The sequence below is a fragment of the Pantherophis guttatus genome, chromosome 2, assembly GCF_059756535.1.
Source record: "Pantherophis guttatus breed Tessera chromosome 2, ASM5975653v1, whole genome shotgun sequence".
In the NCBI taxonomy this organism is placed as follows: domain Eukaryota; kingdom Metazoa; phylum Chordata; class Lepidosauria; order Squamata; family Colubridae; genus Pantherophis; species Pantherophis guttatus.
Genome location: NC_142064.1, coordinates 54,630,932 through 54,651,515, shown reverse-complemented (window position 1 = coordinate 54,651,515; position 20,584 = coordinate 54,630,932). Strand labels below are relative to the sequence as shown.

Here is a 20,584-nt window from a genome sequence, read left to right as displayed (position 1 = left end):
TTGTGTATCAGACTAGTCCCTTGGTCATAAATAGAGACAAATTTAATCTGATCTGACTTCTTCGTTTCCAGTCTTCTGGCTGCTCAGCATTTCTCTGGGAGTTTTCAACGATTATAGTGGGCGATTCTAAAATGTTTCTGCCACATTAAACATCCTGGTTGGTAAGTTATATGGCCCAGGAAATTCATTTGAACTAATAGTGTGAGGGGGGGCTTATGTACTTTTATCAATCTTGAAACATGCTCCTTCTTTTTCCAATCCTGTAAGAGACTATGCAGAGATGAAAGGCACAAGTAATGTGTTAAGAAGTTCTGTCTTCATCCTATTACTCCAGATTACTTCTCTACCCAAAAACAGACAGCCTTTTCAACTCTTCTTTAACTGCCAATGTTTCTCTGTCCTGAGTCTCTTACTACATTTGGGATACTTTCCAGCCTTGTCTCTCCGAGGTTCAGCCTAAAGTGCATTTCTACAAGCCTCAGCTACCAGTTTGTATTCCTTTGTTATGAAGGCATTTTTATATACGGTACCTCCCTTTTGCTTTTCAGCTTGACAGTGAGCTCACTGTTTATAGCCCTCTTAAAGCTTTTCCCATTTTTCTTCTTGTTAGGATTATTTACATGCAAGCTTTCAGCAATTTGTTTTTCATACTCATCCAATCTTCTTGTTTATCCTTCAGGATTTTGACCCATGGTACAATGCTAGCCTTTCATCTGAATGCATTAAACCTTCCTGAAATTCAATATATGTTCCAAACTTTTCCTGCCCCAGTTATTTTAAACCTCAGCATGACACGGTTGCTTTCCCCCATGGAGCCTGGCAACTTCAGCCCACAGATCAATTCCTCTGTTGGTCAAAGTTAGCTCCTGAACAGCTGACCTCCTTTTCTTTTCTTTTTTTTCCCTCAAAAAATCTTTGTTATTAATTGAATATATGTAAAAAAACAAAGAAACAAACAAATAATAAAAGAAACAAACACACACAGGACATACACTCACAGAAACACATACTCACATAAATGTTGTACAATAAACATTTCAAAGAATAAAAATCACAATTCATTATAATTTTTCCATAGCTAATCTATTTTGATAAGATATTGATTCATATGTTGCTGGTAATATCAGCTCTATAGTCTATTGGAAGTCCTAAATTTATTGTCAGGGTTCCAAGTAACACCCCCAGCCAAATAAGACTCCGAGGCCAGCAGTTCCTCAAAGTCCCATTTTATTAGATATGTCATATTGGCACACCTGGGAGAACCCGAATCTGAAAGCTTCCAGGTTTTCCCCACCCAAAGGAAAATCAATGTCCCTTCCCCTGCACCCACATGTCCATCACATGGTCCAACTAATCCACTGTCCCTATTGGAGATGTTTCCCAGTCACGCCTTTCCAGGTGCAGACTGAAAGTCCTTGACTCCCAGAGAAAAGAATGTTGTTATGGCTATCTATCAATCCATGCAATCCCCCTCCCAGTTTCCCACAGCAGACCTATGTACTAAATGTGGCAGCCCTGAAGATCCAAAGAAAAAGATGGCCTTCAGGGCTGACATTTATATTCCCAAAGCTGAAGAATGCTTTTAGCTGTTAACTAGGGTAACAACACAGACTTTCTTTGTTCAGATGTCAACTTGTGATGTGATAGGAATGAACTTCAAAAGAATGTAGACTTCTGAAAATATTGAATTTCAAAACTGAATTCTTTCCCAAATGGAACAATTCTTGGACTCTTTCAAAACATGTGTTTAAATAAAGCATTAATTTCATTGCAGTTCCAACAATATAACTATTTCTATATGCAATGAAGTCCAATAAATATGAAATATTATTTGTTGTTGAAAAAGATGTAATCTTAGTTCTATTGAAGTTTTTGATATTTTCCCAACATTTTAATAATTCTTGTGAAAAAATATGGAAAAACAAAGAGAAAGGAAAACAATACATTTATATACTTAAATGATGGTTATAAAAAGATTTTTCAAAACATTTTTGGAAAAGTCAAAACAAGCTCAGTGCATGAAGATCAGTCCAGAACAACTAGTCTTTCATGCCACTTAAAGTAAGCCAGGATTAGATAGTATAATTTATCAGTAAGGGTGCCTAACAGTATAATCAGTTAGAAAATCACAATTTAATGCCATGCCTGGATGCAATCAATCATTTTGTCTAGTTTTTGTTTTGGTTGAATATGTGAATAATCCATTGTGGTTATAGAAACACTAACTATAACAATTTATGGCTTAGTCTAGTAATTTATCCAGTTGCCATTTAGAGAATAAACCACAATTTGATGTAACCATGGCTTACAATATGTGACTTGAGTTAATTCTTTAATCAAACTCACTGTTTATGTTGAATGACACTATCATTTTTCCTAGCCTTATGCAGAATTCTCAGACATTGAATATGGCATAGTAACTGCAAGAACTAGAAATGACTATGATATCTCTTCATCTTTGGGTAGTAAAATAATGCAAATGCTTTTAAGTAAGTATTAAGAAGACCAGTTTGGAGTATAGTTATGGCACCAGGCTAAAAATTGGCGGACTATGAGTTCTAGTCCTGCCTTAGCTACAAAGCCAATTGACAGACTTGAACTAGTCATTGCCTCTCAGTTCTATGACAATGACAAATCACTTCTGAAAAACCTTGCCAAGAAAAATGAAGTCTTGTCCAGGCAGTTGCCAGGAATAAGATTGAATTGAAAGAATATACAAAAGCCTTTTTATATAGATTATTTCTTTTAGATTGAATTTCTTGTTCATGAAATACATCCAAATTTATATTTAGAGATTATAATGCAATATCAAGCTTAACTCTGCCTGCCTTGTTGTATTAATGTTTTAGGTAGGTGCTGCAAGACCAATGGGACCACAAGTTCACTTGACTTTGGGACAGAGGATGTATCTACTCAAATAGATTCTATGTTGTTGTACCTTGAGCTGTTATCTTACTTTATGGACTCTATTTCTACTGAACACTGGTGCAACAAATCCTTATTCTAGTTTATATAATTTTTTGATGGTGGTGAAAATGATGATGATCAGAGATCAAAACTCTATTAAACAAGATAATGATCAGAGGTCAAAACTTCAGCATCCCTATAAAAATGATTTAATATCAAAGCATCCTAACCATAGTTTACCTATGATTATTTAAATAAAAGACACAAAGTGTTTCAAATGAATTGGATCACAAAGATAATTAAAAGAAATGAAGCAGAATATACATTGGATCATGTATGCACTTGGTTTTGGTTAATACTGGTTTATTTTCTTTTATACAAACATTCAGAAAGAGTGACAAAATATAGGGACCAAAAGGAGGGAGGGAGCCATTGCCTTGGGCTCAGCAACAATCTGTACTTACAGAGCCTTTCTTTCATCTTCTTTCCTTTTTTAACAGACACAAATAGGTTTTGAAAAAGAGAGATACAGGACACGTTACATTATACCCATGCAACAGAGAATGTAAAAAATGGAGGTCAGATGATTATTTGGAAGGATCCTTGCATCACTGGGTTTCCAATCCATGGCTTTTTTCATCCCTGCCTTAAACAGAACACTTTACAAAAAGTGACATAGACACATACATGATTAATTTTTGTATATTGTCTAATGGCTACAAATTTAAGGCATCCTAAGAGTTTGTTATTTTGCTGGTGAAATTAGTATCTCATATGGGTGAGTTCCAAGAGGGAAGATTTCAGGCCATGTTTGGAGGAAGACTATGAGATCCAATGAAATGTTAAGTCAAAGGAACAATTCTTGCAGCTCTGGTTCTTCAAAACAATTTTTGCTGTGAAAGCTCTGAGGTTTTTCATTGTAGCTGTTATGCCTAGCAACAAAAAAAGAGAAACATTTATGATCAAATAACCTGTAGTTAATCATAATCCAAAAGTAGCATAAGTCTTAAATTGGCACAGACATTTGGTGGATTATCAAATATGTAGATAAATTTTAATCTTATAGCTAGTAAATACCACAGAGATTATTTGTATTCAATCTCCATCCATCCTGCTGTCAGGGACAATTATGGCATACCGTATGTGTACTCACTTGGACTATGGTAATTACCTTGTGGGAAAATCCAACTTTTATAAAAATTGATTTATTTCCACCAAAGCAGCCTGGAATAAATATCTACGATTGGGAAATGAGAAATGATTTTAAATTCCAGTTAATTTTTTCCCCTACATCATATTATGCAGAATGATAAACTATGTGGAGTTAACAGATCTTTCAATGCTGAACTAAATTTGAATATGAGAGGTTCTTCTATTATGCATGTGGATATTAAAAAGTATGCAAATAATAAGCAGACTTTTTCATAATAATTTTATTCTGCCTAAGTACACTAATTGTAAAAATATGCTGTTTATCCCCCAATGCATAGATCATTAAGATTATATTATTCAAATACAATCATAGTATTAAAAAACTGTATACTATACATATATTTGCAAAACTGGTTTTGCACTGTATAAATAGCTGTTAATTAAGAATTGAATTTGCATTTATAGAGGAACTACGGGGAATATGTAAGTAAAGAAAATTAAAACCTCTTCCATGATATATTTCAAAAATATTCAGTAACTTTACACAGTGCTCTGTACTTCTACGGTTTGCAATTTGGACAGAAAACTGGCTAGGTCGACTCTTTCACAGTAGGCAACTTTCAACACATGCTCCCTTCCTCATTGATAGTAGAAAGAACAATCTTAAAGAATAGCAAGATCATAAAATCTGTAATGAACCTGTCACTTTCCATTTCACTCTCCATATTCTCTAATTAAATACGAATACATTGGTGTGACAAAAAGTTGCCACAAGCAGCTTGCTTTAAAATAATAATAATAATAATAGCACTGCTAACTGCACTATGCATTAGTAGGACAGACAGCTGAATTTCAGCTCTGAAACTTGCATATAGCATTTATTCTGTTCTAAAAACCCAATCTAAACAATGCTTGTCAATTATCTCAATTAACTCTCCTTTTAACTGATTGCTTTGTTATGTAGTCAGTTACTATTGTCTATAGCAGGGGTCCACACCAGTGGTGGAATTCAATTTTTTTTTTACTACCGGTTCTGTGGGCATGGCATGGCTTGGTGGCAGGGGTGAAATGCTCCCATTTCGGACCGGATCAGGCGATCCGGTAGCGATGGAGGTGGTTGGTTCGGAGAACCGGTACCAAAAATCCCTGCCCCCCCATTGCCCAGCTGAGCCGTGCAATCATCAGAGGCTTTTTTTTTTTAATTTTTAAAAGCATTTTTCTACAACCCCTTTGGCCAAAAAAATGCTTTTAAAAGTTAAAAAAAGAAGCCTCTGATGATTGCGCAGCTCAGCTGGGATCATCAGAGGCTTTTAAAAGCATTTTTTCTACAACCTCTTCCACTGAAGAGGTTATAGAAAAAATGTTTTTAAAAGGAAAAAAAGCCTCTGCCCATCAGGCAAGTCAGCTGAGGTCGTCAGAGGCTTTAAAAAAAAAAAGAAAACCTCTGCCGATCAGGCAAGTCAGCTGGGATCGTCAAGGCTTTTAGAAGTATTTTTTTACAACCTCTTCAGCCGAATAGGTAGTAGAAAAAATGGTTTTAAAAGTAAAAAAAAAAAAGTTGGCCACGCCTACTCAGTCATATTAACCCCCCCAAGCCACAGCCACAGAACCGGTAGTAACAAATTTTACATTTCACTACTCCTTGGTGGGCGTGGCTTGGTGGGCATGGCAGGGGAAGGATACTGTAAAATCTCCATTCCCTCCCCACTCCAGGGGAAGGTTACTGCAAAATCCCCATTTCCTCCCGATCAGCTGGCACTCAGAAGGCAGAGAATAGATGGGGACAGGGCCAGTTAGAGGTGGTATTTACCGGTTTTCCAAACTACTCAAAATTTCTGTTACCGGTTCTCCAGAACTGGTCAGAACCTGCTGAATACCATCTCTGGTTCACACCCCTGCCAGAGTTGTCAAACTGCTATAGTTTTCAAGTTGCTAAACCTGCTAAACTTGCCAAGGTTGAACACCCCTAGTCTATAGTTTGATGTGGTGGTTAAGGTGCTCGATTAGAAATTGGGAGCATGTGTGTGCTTGTCATCCCTTAGACACAGAAACCATTGGTCAATCATTTTCTCTTAGCCCAACTCACTTTACAAGATTTCTGTTCTGAGGAAAATAGGAAGAAACATTATGTATATCTTCCTTCAGTTGTACAAAAAGAAGGCAAGCTATAAATAAAATAAATAAAATTTAAAACTGCACAAATAAATCAAAATCCCGAGTTTAGCAAGTATAGACATATATGTATAGTAACCATGTAAAACAAAAGAAATAATATGATGCTGTTTATTCACTGCAATTTTGTAAATATTGCAGTCAGTACTGTTCAAATGAAGTTCATAAAGTCTTTCTGTTCATCTACTACAGTTTTTAGCCTCCATACAATTGCATCAAATTCATAAATGATCAGGTACAAAAGGCCCCATCATGTAGCTTCAGGTTTTCTGGTTTGAAGATAATTTCCAAATGAAAACAAAGTTTTCATAAATGAAATATCCCTATCATTTCTACAGAAAAATGCTTAGGATGACATGTAATATAGACGGTCCCTGATGGCTATGCTGCTATTTTATGAGAGTAATGCAAGAAATTCAATATGGTAACACATCAGTTCTTGGGATAAATAAAAGCTGTGGTGAGGTGTTTTTGGTTAGAACCATCACACAACAACCATGGTTTAATCCTTTTATTCCACGTTCTGTGATTTTGATGGCATTTTTAAAGGAGTTGTGGGTTATCTGCTTAAAACCTTACAGCTATTGTAAGTTTTGGATGCATACATAAACATGCATATTGCATAACCCCTCCTTGCAAATATGATACATAACATAATTAAAGATAAAACTCATTACAATAATTTTTAATTGACAGTTTTGAAGGCTCACACCTTCAGCCCAGTCCACTCCATTGTTGTTTGAATGTTTATGAAAAATGTGGTATTCTAGGGTAGGTCATCTTGTTCTTTCTATTTCAATATATCAGGACTAATTCCAAGATTTTTATAGTCCTTTCTGGAACTTCATGCAAGCAAAATATGTGTTTTAACAATGAACCATGCAGCTTAAAAGCTTCTTAGATAAACTATGGCTTTTTGCATGTTGATTATATGTTAAATGTTTTGTACATAGACACCAAGTTGGGAATTTAAGGAATCAAAATTCAGAAGTTGTAGCTAAATAAACCCAGAAATGTTTGAGTTGGATATAGCAAATCTGTTGTTTTGCCTGGTTTCATACTACATTTTCAAAGAGTAGTTTGGTCTATTTCAAGTAACTGAGCAAGAAAAATACTTCATACTCACCATGATTGCCTGTTCTATATTTAAAACCAATTGTGGCCTTTCTAAACTGATCTTCACAATGATCTAAACTTGTCCAGTTGAGAAGGCATCCTTGCTCAAATGTTTTCTATCTGGCAAATATTTTGTTTGCTGTAATTCCAAGCCACACCACAGACATACATATTACATTTTGGGATAATGCTTGCAAGCACTTTTGGGATGGTACTATTAACTAAGAAAACCCCCTTTTTTGTGGTCCTGCTTCTATTGATTGCAGACAAAAGGCCAAAAATAAAATTTTCTTCACACTTTTTCTCCTTAAGATTTACCCTATTTTAAGGAAAAACTATTAGTTATGAAACTGAAAGATGAATATACCCATGAATTTAATTTCTTCACAGGATGTTCTACCACAAAAGCAGTGGTGATACTATTTTTACCAACTCTCCCACTGCCAACTACCATGAGGTTCTGGAAAGTATCACGTTCTTAGGAGCAGTTTTTGAAATTTCCCATACTGTACTTTAGAAAACTATTTTCCTCTCTTTCTCCTGGAAGAACTTTCACTGGATCCAAGTACTTTCTGCAAACAGAAGCTACCTTTCATTTATAGAATAGCATGTTCCAGATTTAAGCCAATGTATAGTCAGTGTTTCCCATCAAACTATAAGTAATTGTTTGTGAAAATTCTGACATAACTCGGTAGTTTTGGTTCTTATGGCTCACATTAAATTCTAAAGAGATGGGAACAAGCTGCTCTTAGATGAAGCTGAGAAAATGAAAAAGTTGTTTCATATATTGGGAAAAACAGAGACAATCTTAGCCTCTACTCTGCATATACAGTATAATCTGTTTAATTACATACATATATTAAAAAATTGCTACTGTCTTCAATGGAAGTGGTGGACAAGTAATGTAAAAATAACAGCTTCGGTAAAACTGCTATAGTTCACAGCAGCATTTATTTAAGCACAAAGTTCATATCATGCCCACTACAAATTGTAGCCATGTATAGCCTTCCTTCTTTCCTACAAGTAATTCATATCAAGTTTGCTTGCTGATAATAAATGGACATTGGTAATCTGAACACATATATCTAATGAAAAAGGAGTCTATTCATTTCTAAAAATGGACAGACTAACTTTGAGGACAACAAATATTGATCCCCATAGATTCATTATGCAATAAGTACAAAAGTAATAAAAGTAATATAAGAGAAATTCATAAGAAATGTGTAAGAAAGATGTGATTAAAATACTTACCACAGATATAACATGATAGATAGATAGATAGATAGATAGATAGATAGATAGATAGATAGATAGATAGATTTATTTTTCAGGTTTAATAATGTAGTGTATGTGCTATATTAAACCCTCAGAAACAGATGATTTATCTAGCTTTCTATCTATCATCTATCAGTCAGTCAGTCAGTCAGTCAGTCTCTCTCTCTCTCTCTCTCCCTCCCTCCCTCCCTCTCTCTCTCTCCCCACCCTGTTTTCCCCAAAATAAGACATCTCCTGATAATAAGCCCAGTCGGGCTTTTGAGCGCATGGAAATAAGGCCCAGCGCTTATTTCCATGCGCTCAAAAGCCCGACTGGGCTTATTATCAGGAGATGTCTTATTTTGGGGAAAACAGGGTGGGGAGAGAGAGAGAGGGAGGGAGGGAGGGAGAGAGAGAGAGAGACTCAAAAAGATATAAGACAAGGTCTTATTTTTGGAGAAACACAGTATCTATCTATCTATCTATCTATCTATCTATCTATCTATCTATCTATCTATCTATCTATCTATCTATCTATCTATCTATCTATCTATCTATCTATCTATCTATCTATCTATCTATCTATCTATCTATCTATCTATCTAGCCAGCCAGCCAGCCAGCCAGCCAGCCAGCCAGCCAGCCAGCCAGCCAGCCATCATCTATCTTATCCTAAAGTTGCATATGAAACTCCTCTAAATAAAAGCAAATATGACTGTATGGAATTTAAAAAGCTAAAATAAATTTCATAACCTAAAGACATTTATCCCAAAATCTGTTGCTAAAATTATTTAACTTTTTATGTTATTACTATTCTTGTTTTATCATTGCCAACTTCTTTGTTACATTGGGTGATAAACTGCTACAATAACTATGTTCCAAGAATCTGAACAACTATAAAACTGGTAGTTGCACTGGACCTTATGGACAATTTTAATTATAGTTCACTTCTCATCTTTTCTAAATGAGTGTCCAGTAAAAACTGAAATTTTGAGTTAGATCCAGACGTGTAGTCAGTGGAATTTTAAAACATAAGATAAAGGGGGGTTGTGGGGACCTTTTAGGTGATTTTATGGTAGTCTTAAAAAACTACTCTGAAGGACCTCTGGAGGAACTTAGCTCTTGGAATAGAGGTAGGCATTTTGAAGAGGATGCCAATAAATACACTGTTGCAGTATAGTCATCTAAATTTCCATCCTGGTACAATTCCTACAAAAAACATATATGCCTTTTCCTACCCTTGGGGTACCAGACAAGCAGAGATAATTAGTCACCATGTTCTCCCCTGTCCCATTGATGATAAAATCAGGGTCAAATTAATGGTAGTAGAGGAATTCAAAGGCTCCGTCTTTGAACATCCAAATTCTTGCAGATATTTTAACTGATAGTACCATAGTTAAGTTTCTTGTTTTGCTTTGTTGGCGTTTAAACATACGAAGGCATTTTAAAAGTTCTTAATTGTAGTCCTGGTTTTATTTTGATCTGATTTTCTTATATCTAGCATTCTTTTTATCATTTTTCTTATTTTGTTTTCTTGTATTGTACACTATGCTACATTGTTATGACTTGTGATTAGAGCAATAAGCCTATTTATATAGTTACTACTCTGGAGAATTGAGAAACTTTCCAAAACCATGTGAGAGGTAGGGCTGACGGCTGCAAAGAGAAAAGACATTTGGCAAAAATTGTTTACCAGCAGAAAACATTTCTTGGACCTTGGTTGTCTCTGCAAACAGAAGTAGTATTTCATTCACAGAAATACAAGTCTGGTTCCAACCAAGTATATTTACATTTATGAAAAGAGAAAAATACTTTAATTTTGGCCTACTTAACATTATTTTTGCATTACAAAATCAGAGTTCAAAGACAAGTTAGAAAGCTTGAGCCAATAGAGCATGAGGCACACTTTCTCTGAATATAAGTGGAATGACTTGGCCTATGCATAAGAGGAAATTTAATTTCCATCCTCATCTGCTGTTTGACTTCCATTCAAGAGGCTACACAATGCCAAACAGAACTAAAGGGCATTTTTGAATTTATGAGTACTAGTGTTTTTTATGTACACTGTGCCATGAAACCATTAAGCTAGTTCAGCTATGAATACTAGCAATGGTTTTTAAGAATTAACAGTATTTTTTTAGCAGATTAAAATTTTATTTTCTTTTACAGTTATCATCAATTGTTGCATTAGCTCAAGCTGTGAACAGTTATAAGTTGTAGATGCAATGAGAAAATAATAAAAACCAATAAAAATTCTTTCAGTCTACCTCAGGACATACCATGCATTATTATCGAGGTGGTCTTCAGTCAGCATGCGAGTGGAAAAACTGGTGTAGCTGGAACAAAGAGCCTAAGGAAGGGCAATGCATTTGTCAATTGAAGGGCCATGCAGCAAGCTTCTCACATGCACAATGTACAGACAGCTATTAAAAAAGTAAGCCTATCAACAAATGGCCTGAACATCTATATTACAATTTGGCATCGGAATAAGCATGCAGATAGAGAGCCAGTTTGGTGTGATGGTTAAGGCATCAGGCTAGGGACCAGGAGATGGCGAGTTCCAGTCCCACCTTGGCTCCAAGCTAGTTGGGTGACTTTGGACCAGTCAATTTCTCTCAGCTCTATGAAGGAGCTAATGGTGAACCACTTCTGAAAAACCTTGCCAAGAAAACAGCAGGGACGTGTTCAGGCTATTCCCCAAGAATTGGATATGACTGAATGGAAGAAAGAAAAAAAAGGCATGCAGAATCTTCAGTGTCTTATTAGAGTCCTGGATGGAAGGGAGAGCTTTTTCTATTCCACCCTAGAGATCAGGATGTCCTTTTGGCACACAATAGTAATTTTCTACCTTGGTGATATAATGATACAAGGATGAGTCCCATTGGACAATGTCTACAACTTTATCAGATAAAAAAGGAAATAGAGCTGATATCTGGCACTGGCTCACATCCATCAATAAAGCTGAAACCAGGTAGCCTTGAAATAATGCTTTTTGGAGGAATGAATGTTGCAAATATTTTTTTTTAAAATAGAATGCTTCACTAATACATTCCATAGTGACAATAAACAGATGAGGAAAACAGATTCCCCCCCCCCCCAAGGAGGAAAAAAATTATAGGTCTTTACTTGGCGTTCTTGAAAAAATAAGTATGTTCCTGACCACAAATTGTTATTTCTCTCATTTAATTGTCACTAAATCTTTTTATAATAACATGATGGGCAGTTTTTTTTATGACTAAGGGCATGGAATCAGTGATGCAAAATAGGTGTAGGCACATCACATCCAGACAAACTGAGATTTTCCTCTTTTCTTCTCTTGATTTTTGGGAGGAGTTTGGGTTTGTAAAAATTAGAAAATGCTGGTTTAGGACTTATGCTATAGTTTGGGAATGTTTCTTATTTTGAAATTGCAGAAAACCACAACATCAGTTTTCAGCAATCAGAGTTGGAACGGGTTATCAGAGGTACCACATAAACAAAAAGGCACTTGGATGCCTGATGCAGTCTTAGGAGCAAAGATTTCTGTCAACCACATATATAATTTCAACAAATCCTAATCTATAGACAAATGTATCATCTGCCCTGCCTTTCAGTACACTTTGGCTTCTTAGTCTCCTTTAACACATACCTTCATTACTAGAACCAAATGGAGGTAGAATTTATTCATATAAATGTTAGTTTAGTTCAATACTATAGGAATTTATCTTTAGGCTTACATTTTTGAAACCAAATGAACTATACAGTGACTTTCTGTGAAAGCTTACTCTTTTTAAAAAAAAAAAAAAACTTTCTTTATATAAATATAACTCTTGCTTTTTTGGGGGAGAATCGGACTGTAAAATATGATCCACTCAGTTATTTTATCAAAGCTGCCTTCCAAAATTCCTGATCTGGAGTATGCAGCTTCTATTGGATCAAATATTATTTGATCCGCATGCCAATGGATGGAGCTAAGACCGCAAATGGACATGAGATTTGGGAACATTGCTTTTTTAAAATGGAGAAAAAGGTGGCTTAGGCATCAACCATTTTCCTACTTAAAATCAACCTCCTCTCCCACCCACCTCCTCCCCCAAAAATAGACTGAACTGTTTTCTTTTTTCCTATCATTTCCAGTGGATAAGGATTTGGGATCCAGGAAAGAATGCTGGCAAATTGAATCTACCCTATACTATTGGCACCTCTGTTCTAGACAAAATTTATTTTTATACTCTCTTTTCTTTCTTCCATAACTTTCACCTTTGTGGCAGAATTCTATTTGGAAGCATTTCCCATTTCTTTGGCTCTCTAGAAGCAAATTATGTTCTCCACAAGTCCCATAATTTCAGCGTTTTTCCTAGTAGTCATCATTCTTATAAATAACGGTTGAACCTTAGCTTCCTAATTCTGATCTTTTTGCTTCACTTCTGGTACAGCATTACCCAATGCTTTATAACTACTCTATTCTTGTCCATCACCTACTGTACCTCTTTGTAAGCGAATCACATTTCAGTTGCTTTATGGCTTATACATGATGGTCAACACAAGTAAACTATTTTAAATAATAATTCTATATAATAGCTGGTAATGTCTTCAAGTAAGACAGTGTGCTTCATAACTAGGTTGTGGGTTTTTTTGCTCCCCTAGCATAAATTCTGAAACAGAAAGGTTTTCACTTCTATAGAAAATAAAATCATTCAAAGCTGGAACATGTCAGTCCATATGAATGTTTTAACACATTATAATAGCTGCCAAGCACAGCATTTAGGTAAGGGAAACAGAATGTAACACCATGCTTGGGTCCCCTGGTGTTTCATGTATTTATAGTTTAGAATTTCTTCATATGGCTGAATTTCTATTTCTGGTTTAACACATTGCATGGATATGCCTCCCTAATAATATTTCTATAATGTATTCCAAATAAAATATTTATTACTCTTATCCAATCATCTCCCTCTCTCTCTGAATATATGAAATATAGAATATTTTATCTTTTGCTGAGAGGTTTGGATTTTAAGAACCATCTACATAAAAACCATTCCTAGTCTAAATTCATACCAAAGCAAAATGATAAGATATTCCTTTCAACTCTGACCTATATATAAAACAAAACACTCTGATATTTCTTCTGTGCACTGGAGAATGCTAGCTGGCTTTTACTGTCATCACTTCATCCAAGCAAATACAAAAGTTTGCATTATGATCCTCATTTTGAAAAAGCTGAATCAGAAATCTTTGTGTTACACCCTTTCCAATTTTTTCTTGCCTCCTTCCAGATGTTCCCACATCATCATTTACCTCTCCTAAATTTCCCCAGTGATGATGAGCTGATATTAATTTAATCCTGCAATGCATATATCATTATTTTGGGCATTCGTTTTTGGCAGAAATTATTGATGAAAAGCACAAGGATTCCCTCAACCCTTTATAATAACTCACTGGTTTATTTTTTCCTTTTGTAGAAGTTGCTGAATTTCCCTTGCTATCTGTGGCTTTTCTTCCTAATGAGGTAAAGGGTGATGAGGTCTTGATTAAACTTGAAGAGTGATAATTATTATTATTGTTCTGATTGCCACTCAGTGTTTCCATTATGGATCGAAATGTTCCAAATGGACGTTTCTGCTGGTCCCCAGTGTCAGCATTAGGTATTGGCCGTGGAAGAGATTTATTCTGCTCTTTGTCCTTCTCTCCATTGAAACCAATCTCTGTTTGCTCCAACTGTACCACAGGCTCCTCAAATGTCACTCTGAGTTTTGAATTCTGAGCAGTCCTGCGTTTTGAAGAGGGAGACTTGAGGGCACTCTTGGGACTCGTGGCTATTTTGGGAGCAATCGTGGTGTCAGGATTGGCTTGACTGGGGTCTCCCCCAACCTGGCTTTGAGACACAGTTCCAGTCTGATAGTGGGATTCATTATCAGGATCACTACTTTCAGAAGTGGGAGAAGGGCTGTGACCATCCACTGATTTTGAGGTTTTAATTCCAAAAGGAAACCGGCGTCCGGATGCCAAAGCATGTTTCTTAATCATGAGATGCAAATTCTCAGTGCTTTCAGTGTTTTCCACTATAGGCCGTGGCCTGGGCTTATCAATTCTTTTCACCGGTGTGTTCTTTTGGTCTTCCGAATTATTTGAATCTGTGTCAGATTCACTGAGGGACCTCTGCATTAGATGCTTCAGTCTTGCTAATTTCAGTTCCTTTTTCTCCAATGGCACCTTCTTTGTATTCTTGGAAGCCTGAACATCCTGAAATTCTAAGGACAGTTTTTCCTGCATGCAGACATTCTCAGAGATTTCTTTCCCCAGCAACTGGCGCAGGATTTTGTCAGATTCCTCCTCTTTCATCTTGGGCCGATTAAGGTGGTGAGTTCCTGCACTGCCATGAATCTGAATCCCATCATGAGTGTTCAGTTTATTTTTTGGTGGAGTCACATCATCTGTATCAGATTGTTTCCACTGAGGTTTGCGAGAAATGGGTGATGATGGTGAACTTCAGTGGAGAAAGAAAAAAAAAATTAGTACAGAAGACCACAATCAAAATTATACAGACACAACATGGATGTTTCCGTTACATTTTCTCCCCCTTTCCTATGCATTCTTATTGCCTTTTATTTTTGACCTTATCTACCTGGAATATATTATGGACTTGCAAATTTATGCTACATTTAAGAATGTAAGTCTATTTGCAAGGTAGGATCTATTATTTCCAGTTTTTGCTAGTCTCCCACAGAATAATTTTCTAATAAACATTTATATTAGATGTTCATTGCTTGTGAGTTAAAATCTGATATTATACTTGATTATATAATCAGCATAGTTTTGACTTCATGGGAATAATAATAATATTATTAACAGTGAACCACAATACTAACGTCATCACCAGCAAAGACAGCATTGTCTATGCCTCAGAATTTACAAGTCAGTTGATAGTCATTATGTTAACACTGGAAAAGACATTGGGAAGGGGGGAGAGGGTTAGGGTTAGGGCAGGGTATCTATAAATATTCTTCTTGCCATTATATTCGAATTTAATATGAGCAGAGCAGCATAACTGATTTCCACTCCATTTTTACATATCAGGATGCTTCTGAACATTCTGAGGAAGTTTAGATGAAGATGTTAAACAAGTGATCTGAAGCAGCCTTCTCCACCTTGGCATGGAGTGTCTCCAGATGGGCAGATCAAATATCAGGTCAGAATTCTTAGCAATGACCAGAATTTGGCTAGAATATTAAAATTTACACTTTGAACGGTAACTACATTGGTATGGTGGAATTTGCAGTTGAAGTGGGGGGGAGCGGGAATTAAGAGACTGGCTAACCTGGAATCCCTGAGGGGGAAGAAGTGATGGTGAGCATAACCTCCTAACCCTGGAGTGCTTATCTGGTTGTTCTATAGTGATTGCAGTTAATTTGGTGAGGTTTTTGTAAATAGGTGAACAGAAATAGACATACTGCTCTGGTTAATTAGTGTTGTTCTGATTCTTTGCAGCTGACATTAATCTCACCAGACTAACTACAGAACCAAATAATGTGGATTTAAATACAGCTTAGTAGCTTGGATCTTCTCAAAACTTATTTATGCTATAGATACATGATATTGGAGAAATTACTGTCTTTTCCTCAAGTTTTCCTTTTTATATTATGGATTTTTGTAGAATCAAAATAATAATAGTTTTGCATTTGACCTATCAGAACCTCTTCTCTATTTTGCATTCAATATGAATTTCTATTGTATGATATTTCTGTTACATTTTTTAAAAAATTCAGATTAAAATTTTAGTTGAAGCATAATTTAGTTGTGTAGTAATTATGAGAAATACCTGTTCAGAAACTGAATCCCACTTTTATAAGCCTTGTTACCTTGAAGATGTTGACTGTGATTTTCCATCTGCCCTCTGCGTTTCTAGAAGCTCCTGGAGTTGATTCTGTAAACCCACACGCTCTACTGTCTGTCTGGAAGAAATATTACATTGTTATGCTATTTTGTTCCTAAAAAAAGCTGCCCATCAATGTACTAAAGGAGGCACAATTGTTTTAGTAAACATACCTTTAAAAAGGGGCCTGCTCACTTATAATTTAAGGGCTGCACTCAGAGAACATATACAAATGCCAACATACACAAAGGAGATTTCTGATCTACAAATTGCTTCTAATGTTTGTGACAGCACTTTGATCATTTTATTGAACCCTCTGAAAGTTGCCTGAATTATATATATTATTTATTACTACTACTATTACTATGTTGGTGTAAACTGTAAGATTAGAATTTTAAGGAACAGATTGCTGGGGCTTTGGAATTCATAACTAGGAATTTACTGGTGTCTGATTAAACCAGAGTCACTGAAATTTGGCAATACTTTTCTTTAACACTTTTACCCATGACTTGAGGGAAAAGTTAAATTTAAATGTTGTTTTTTTCCAATTTTATTTAGGCAATAAAATTTTTATTTGTCCACTTAATATAGTCTTGATAGATGGACAGGTAGTCCTCAACTTACAACCACAATTGACCCCAACATTTGTGTTGCTAAGTGAGATAGTTGTTAAATGAGTTTTGTCCCATTCTGCAATCTTTCTTGCTGCAGTTGTTAAGTGAATCACTGCAGTTGTTCATCTAATAATATGATTGTTAAACGAATCTGGATTCCCCATTGACTTTGTTACAAGGCCACAAAAGGTAATCAGGTGCCCCGGGACACTGCAATTGTCATAAATATGAACCAGTTGCCAAGCATCTGAATTTTGATCATGTGACCATGGGGATGCTGCAACAGTCGTAGGTGTGAACAACAGTCATAAGTCACTTTTTTCAATGCTATTGTAACTTTGAACGGTCACTAAATGAATGGCTGTAACTCGAGGACTACCTGTACACAGAATGGTGTAAATAGTTCTTTACTTGCTTTTTAAAACTACAGACCTTCCAAAATAGTTTATAGTGTAATGTAAAGTATACAATTTGGAAGGGTCATAGCTAACTCACCCCAACCAATTTGACCTGGCCATTTTGCGAAGGAACGACTCACCACAGGATAACTCAAGAGAGGATCAAGTGAATTGCAGCAAGCCTTGCCTTGCTTTAGTTTGGAACCATATCAAGTTAGAAGTCCTCAAAGCTGTGGTGAACTGCAATTCTACTTGTGCCTCTCTTGAGTTACCCAAACTGAAATATCCCATGGTAAGTGGTCCTGTGGTGAGTTGGCAGGGCAAGTTGACCGGGATGAGTTGGCTGGGGCGAGTTGGTTGTAGTGAGTTGTCCCATTCTGATTTGAAATGTAAAAACTTCAGAAACTTTTAATATAAAAGAAATTTGAAATTAGCTCATCATGGAAGAAACATGTAATACTGTGTTTCCCCAAAAATAGGACCCTGTCTTATATTTTTTTTGAACCCTGAAATAAGTACTTGGCCTTATTGCCATGCACTCAAAAGCCCGATTGGGCTTATTATCAGGGGATGTCTTATTTTGGGGGAAACAGGGTAATGAAAAACTTGCAATTTTTTAAAAAAATTGTGAAATGCATTTCCCTCATTTAGTAGAAAGCAAGTATATTTATTCAACATCCATCTGGAATGATGTGACTCAACAAACAAAAAATGAGGGTGAACTGAGGCCAGTGCTTATAAGTCAAAACTAAAGAAACAAAGCAGTATACTTTATACTAAATAGGTTTATAGAGTTGCTAGCAACACGGAAGCAATATCTAGATTTTTCTGCTTCATACATTACCACTTCCGTATTTAACATTAAGTGGTCAAGTACCATGTACTAGATTATATATTTTATTTTAAAACGTGACCCTTATTTTAGCTTTCATTAACAATATTTAAAAGAGATATTCAGAACTTCAAGAATAATTATAAACACATAATTTTAATTTTGAAGGTAAGGATAATAATGATTCACATTTAGTGAAGATTGGATCTCATCTGAGGAAGCCAAACAGGTACCCAATTCTAATTAACTATATAACTATCTTGCAGGCAGCATGACATTTAAATAAAATCCGCTCACTGCTCATTTGGTGAAATGTCTATGGCAATGTGCCCAAACCTTTCCAGTCAGCCATAACGTTTCCCATAAAACAAAGTACTGAGGAGAAAGTTTGTATCAGAAACCAGCACTGATTGATTAGTCCATGTCATGTGACATCAAGACAGTATCTGCATTCTCCTCCCATATTTTTTACAAATCTGAAAAAAAATCCTGTTACTTTCACTTTTGATACTATCATAAAGCACCATGCTCAAAAGCAGATTGGTGTCTTGATATGTCTTGAATGTTATTAAAAGAAACAGGCACAAAATCAAGAAGAAACGTCAATCCATTGGTTCTTTCCAATAAGATTTATGTTTAATAAAACTGCAAGCTTTCTACATAAATTCTTGTTTAAAAATTTCTTTTCCATTACATGGCAACTGTTTCAAGCATTAGAACAGATACTATAATCCTTGACTTTTTTTGCTATTAGCTATACAATACTCTGGAGAAGTTATATCTTTTTCTATATTTAATCAAAAATTTTACTGCCAGGGATTTAATTTTATTTTCCCCCTTTCCTACTGTTAAAAAAGACTAATTCTTAAAAATAATTTAATTGCATAACATTATTTATGTGTGTGTGTGTATCTGTGAATTAGTCTTTTATTTATTTTTTCTTTAGTAAACTATATGTGGATTTTTCTCATAAATAAGATTTTAGGTTTTAGACATTTCTTGAAAACCTGTTCTAATGGGATATTTTAGGTAAATACTTTTAGATAGAATTTAAAAATGAAGTAAAATTAAAACACTAGCAAGTTATTTATTTTTTTGACATTGCTATTTATTTAGCTATAGTTATTGTCTTATGGGACGCGGTGGCTCAGTGACTAAGATGCTGAGCTTGTCGATCAGAAGGTCGGCAGTTCAGCAGTTCGAATCCCTAGTGCTGCATAACGGAGTGAGCTCACGTTACTTTTCCAACTTCTGCCAACCTAGCAGTTCGAAAGCACATAAAAATTGCAAGTAGAAAAATAGGACCACTTCGGTGAGAAGGTAACGGCACTCTGTGTGTCTTCGAGGTTTAGTCATGCTGGCCATATGACCACGGAGATGTCTGTGGACAGCGCTGACTCCTCAGCTTAGAAATGGAGATGAGCACCGCCCCTAGAGGTGGAAACGACTAGCACGCATGTGCGGGGGAACCTTTACCTTTTATTGTCTTATGATGTCATATCTCCAGGACTTCAGAAAGGGATAGTAGCAATAACACAACAATAATAAACACTACAAAACGGAACTTTGAATAACTCACTTATGTCATAGCTATATAAACAAATAAAATAGGCTTTAAATGACTACTTATGGTAAGCGCACCCTTCAGCAACTCCTTTAAAAACCAAAAGTCTCAATCCTCTTTCCCCTTTCTGTTCTTTAAAATTCTCTTTCTTTTTCAGAATGTCATAAAAATTCTATCCAATATATCTTATTGAATCTTTCTCTTTCTTTTGACCCATTCACTCTACATTTTTTAACAACTTGCTACAAGAGTAAAAATCTGTGTTCTTTATGCCTGGCATAAAACTATAGTGTATTTTCAGGTTTTCTCATTATCACCTCTTTTACTCTTTCAATCAAAATCCTGCCTAACATCCTCCCAGGCACACTTAACAAACTCATCCCTTTGTAGTTATTACAGTCACTTTTGCTACAGGGGAACAATAAAAGCATTCTTCCAGTCATCAGACACAGATACAGCCTTTGCACACATGTTAAGTAAGTCGCAAACCACATACATATTTCAACATTTCTACAGTTTCACTATCTCTACCTGCAGCTTTACATCTTGTCAACATTCTCACATTATGACTTCTCATTAACCTTTTCTTGACATTTATAGCATTTGTTTTAATTATACTCTTCACCATATAACTCTCATTTCCATACAAATCTCTAAAACACTCCTTCTTCAGGTTGGTTTCATCCCAAATAATTTCACCATTTCATTTTTAATTCCATTCACT

At 35.6% G+C, this 20,584-nt stretch overlaps 1 protein-coding gene across 6 annotated transcripts in view; it reads right to left on the bottom strand.

Moving 5' to 3' along the window:
• Positions 1 to 3,253: 3,253 nt before the first annotated feature.
• The window catches only part of SNCAIP (synuclein alpha interacting protein), a 119,750-nt gene continuing 102,419 nt past the window's right edge, over positions 3,254 to 20,584 (bottom strand). For 3 of the 6 annotated variants that reach the window (XM_034432837.3, XM_087886007.1, XM_034432836.2), the window contains 4 exons: positions 16,439 to 16,531; positions 14,019 to 15,066; positions 10,880 to 10,950; positions 3,254 to 3,839 (listed from right to left, as the gene is read on the bottom strand). In XM_034432837.3, coding sequence (XP_034288728.2) covers positions 3,755 to 3,839; positions 10,880 to 10,950; positions 14,019 to 15,066; positions 16,439 to 16,531 — 1,297 coding nt within the window. In that variant the 3' untranslated portion in view covers positions 3,254 to 3,754. The remainder of the gene's footprint in view (positions 3,840 to 10,879; positions 10,951 to 14,018; positions 15,067 to 16,438; positions 16,532 to 20,584) is intronic. The other 3 variants (XM_087886005.1, XM_087886008.1, XM_034432838.3) reach the window with 1 other exon arrangement.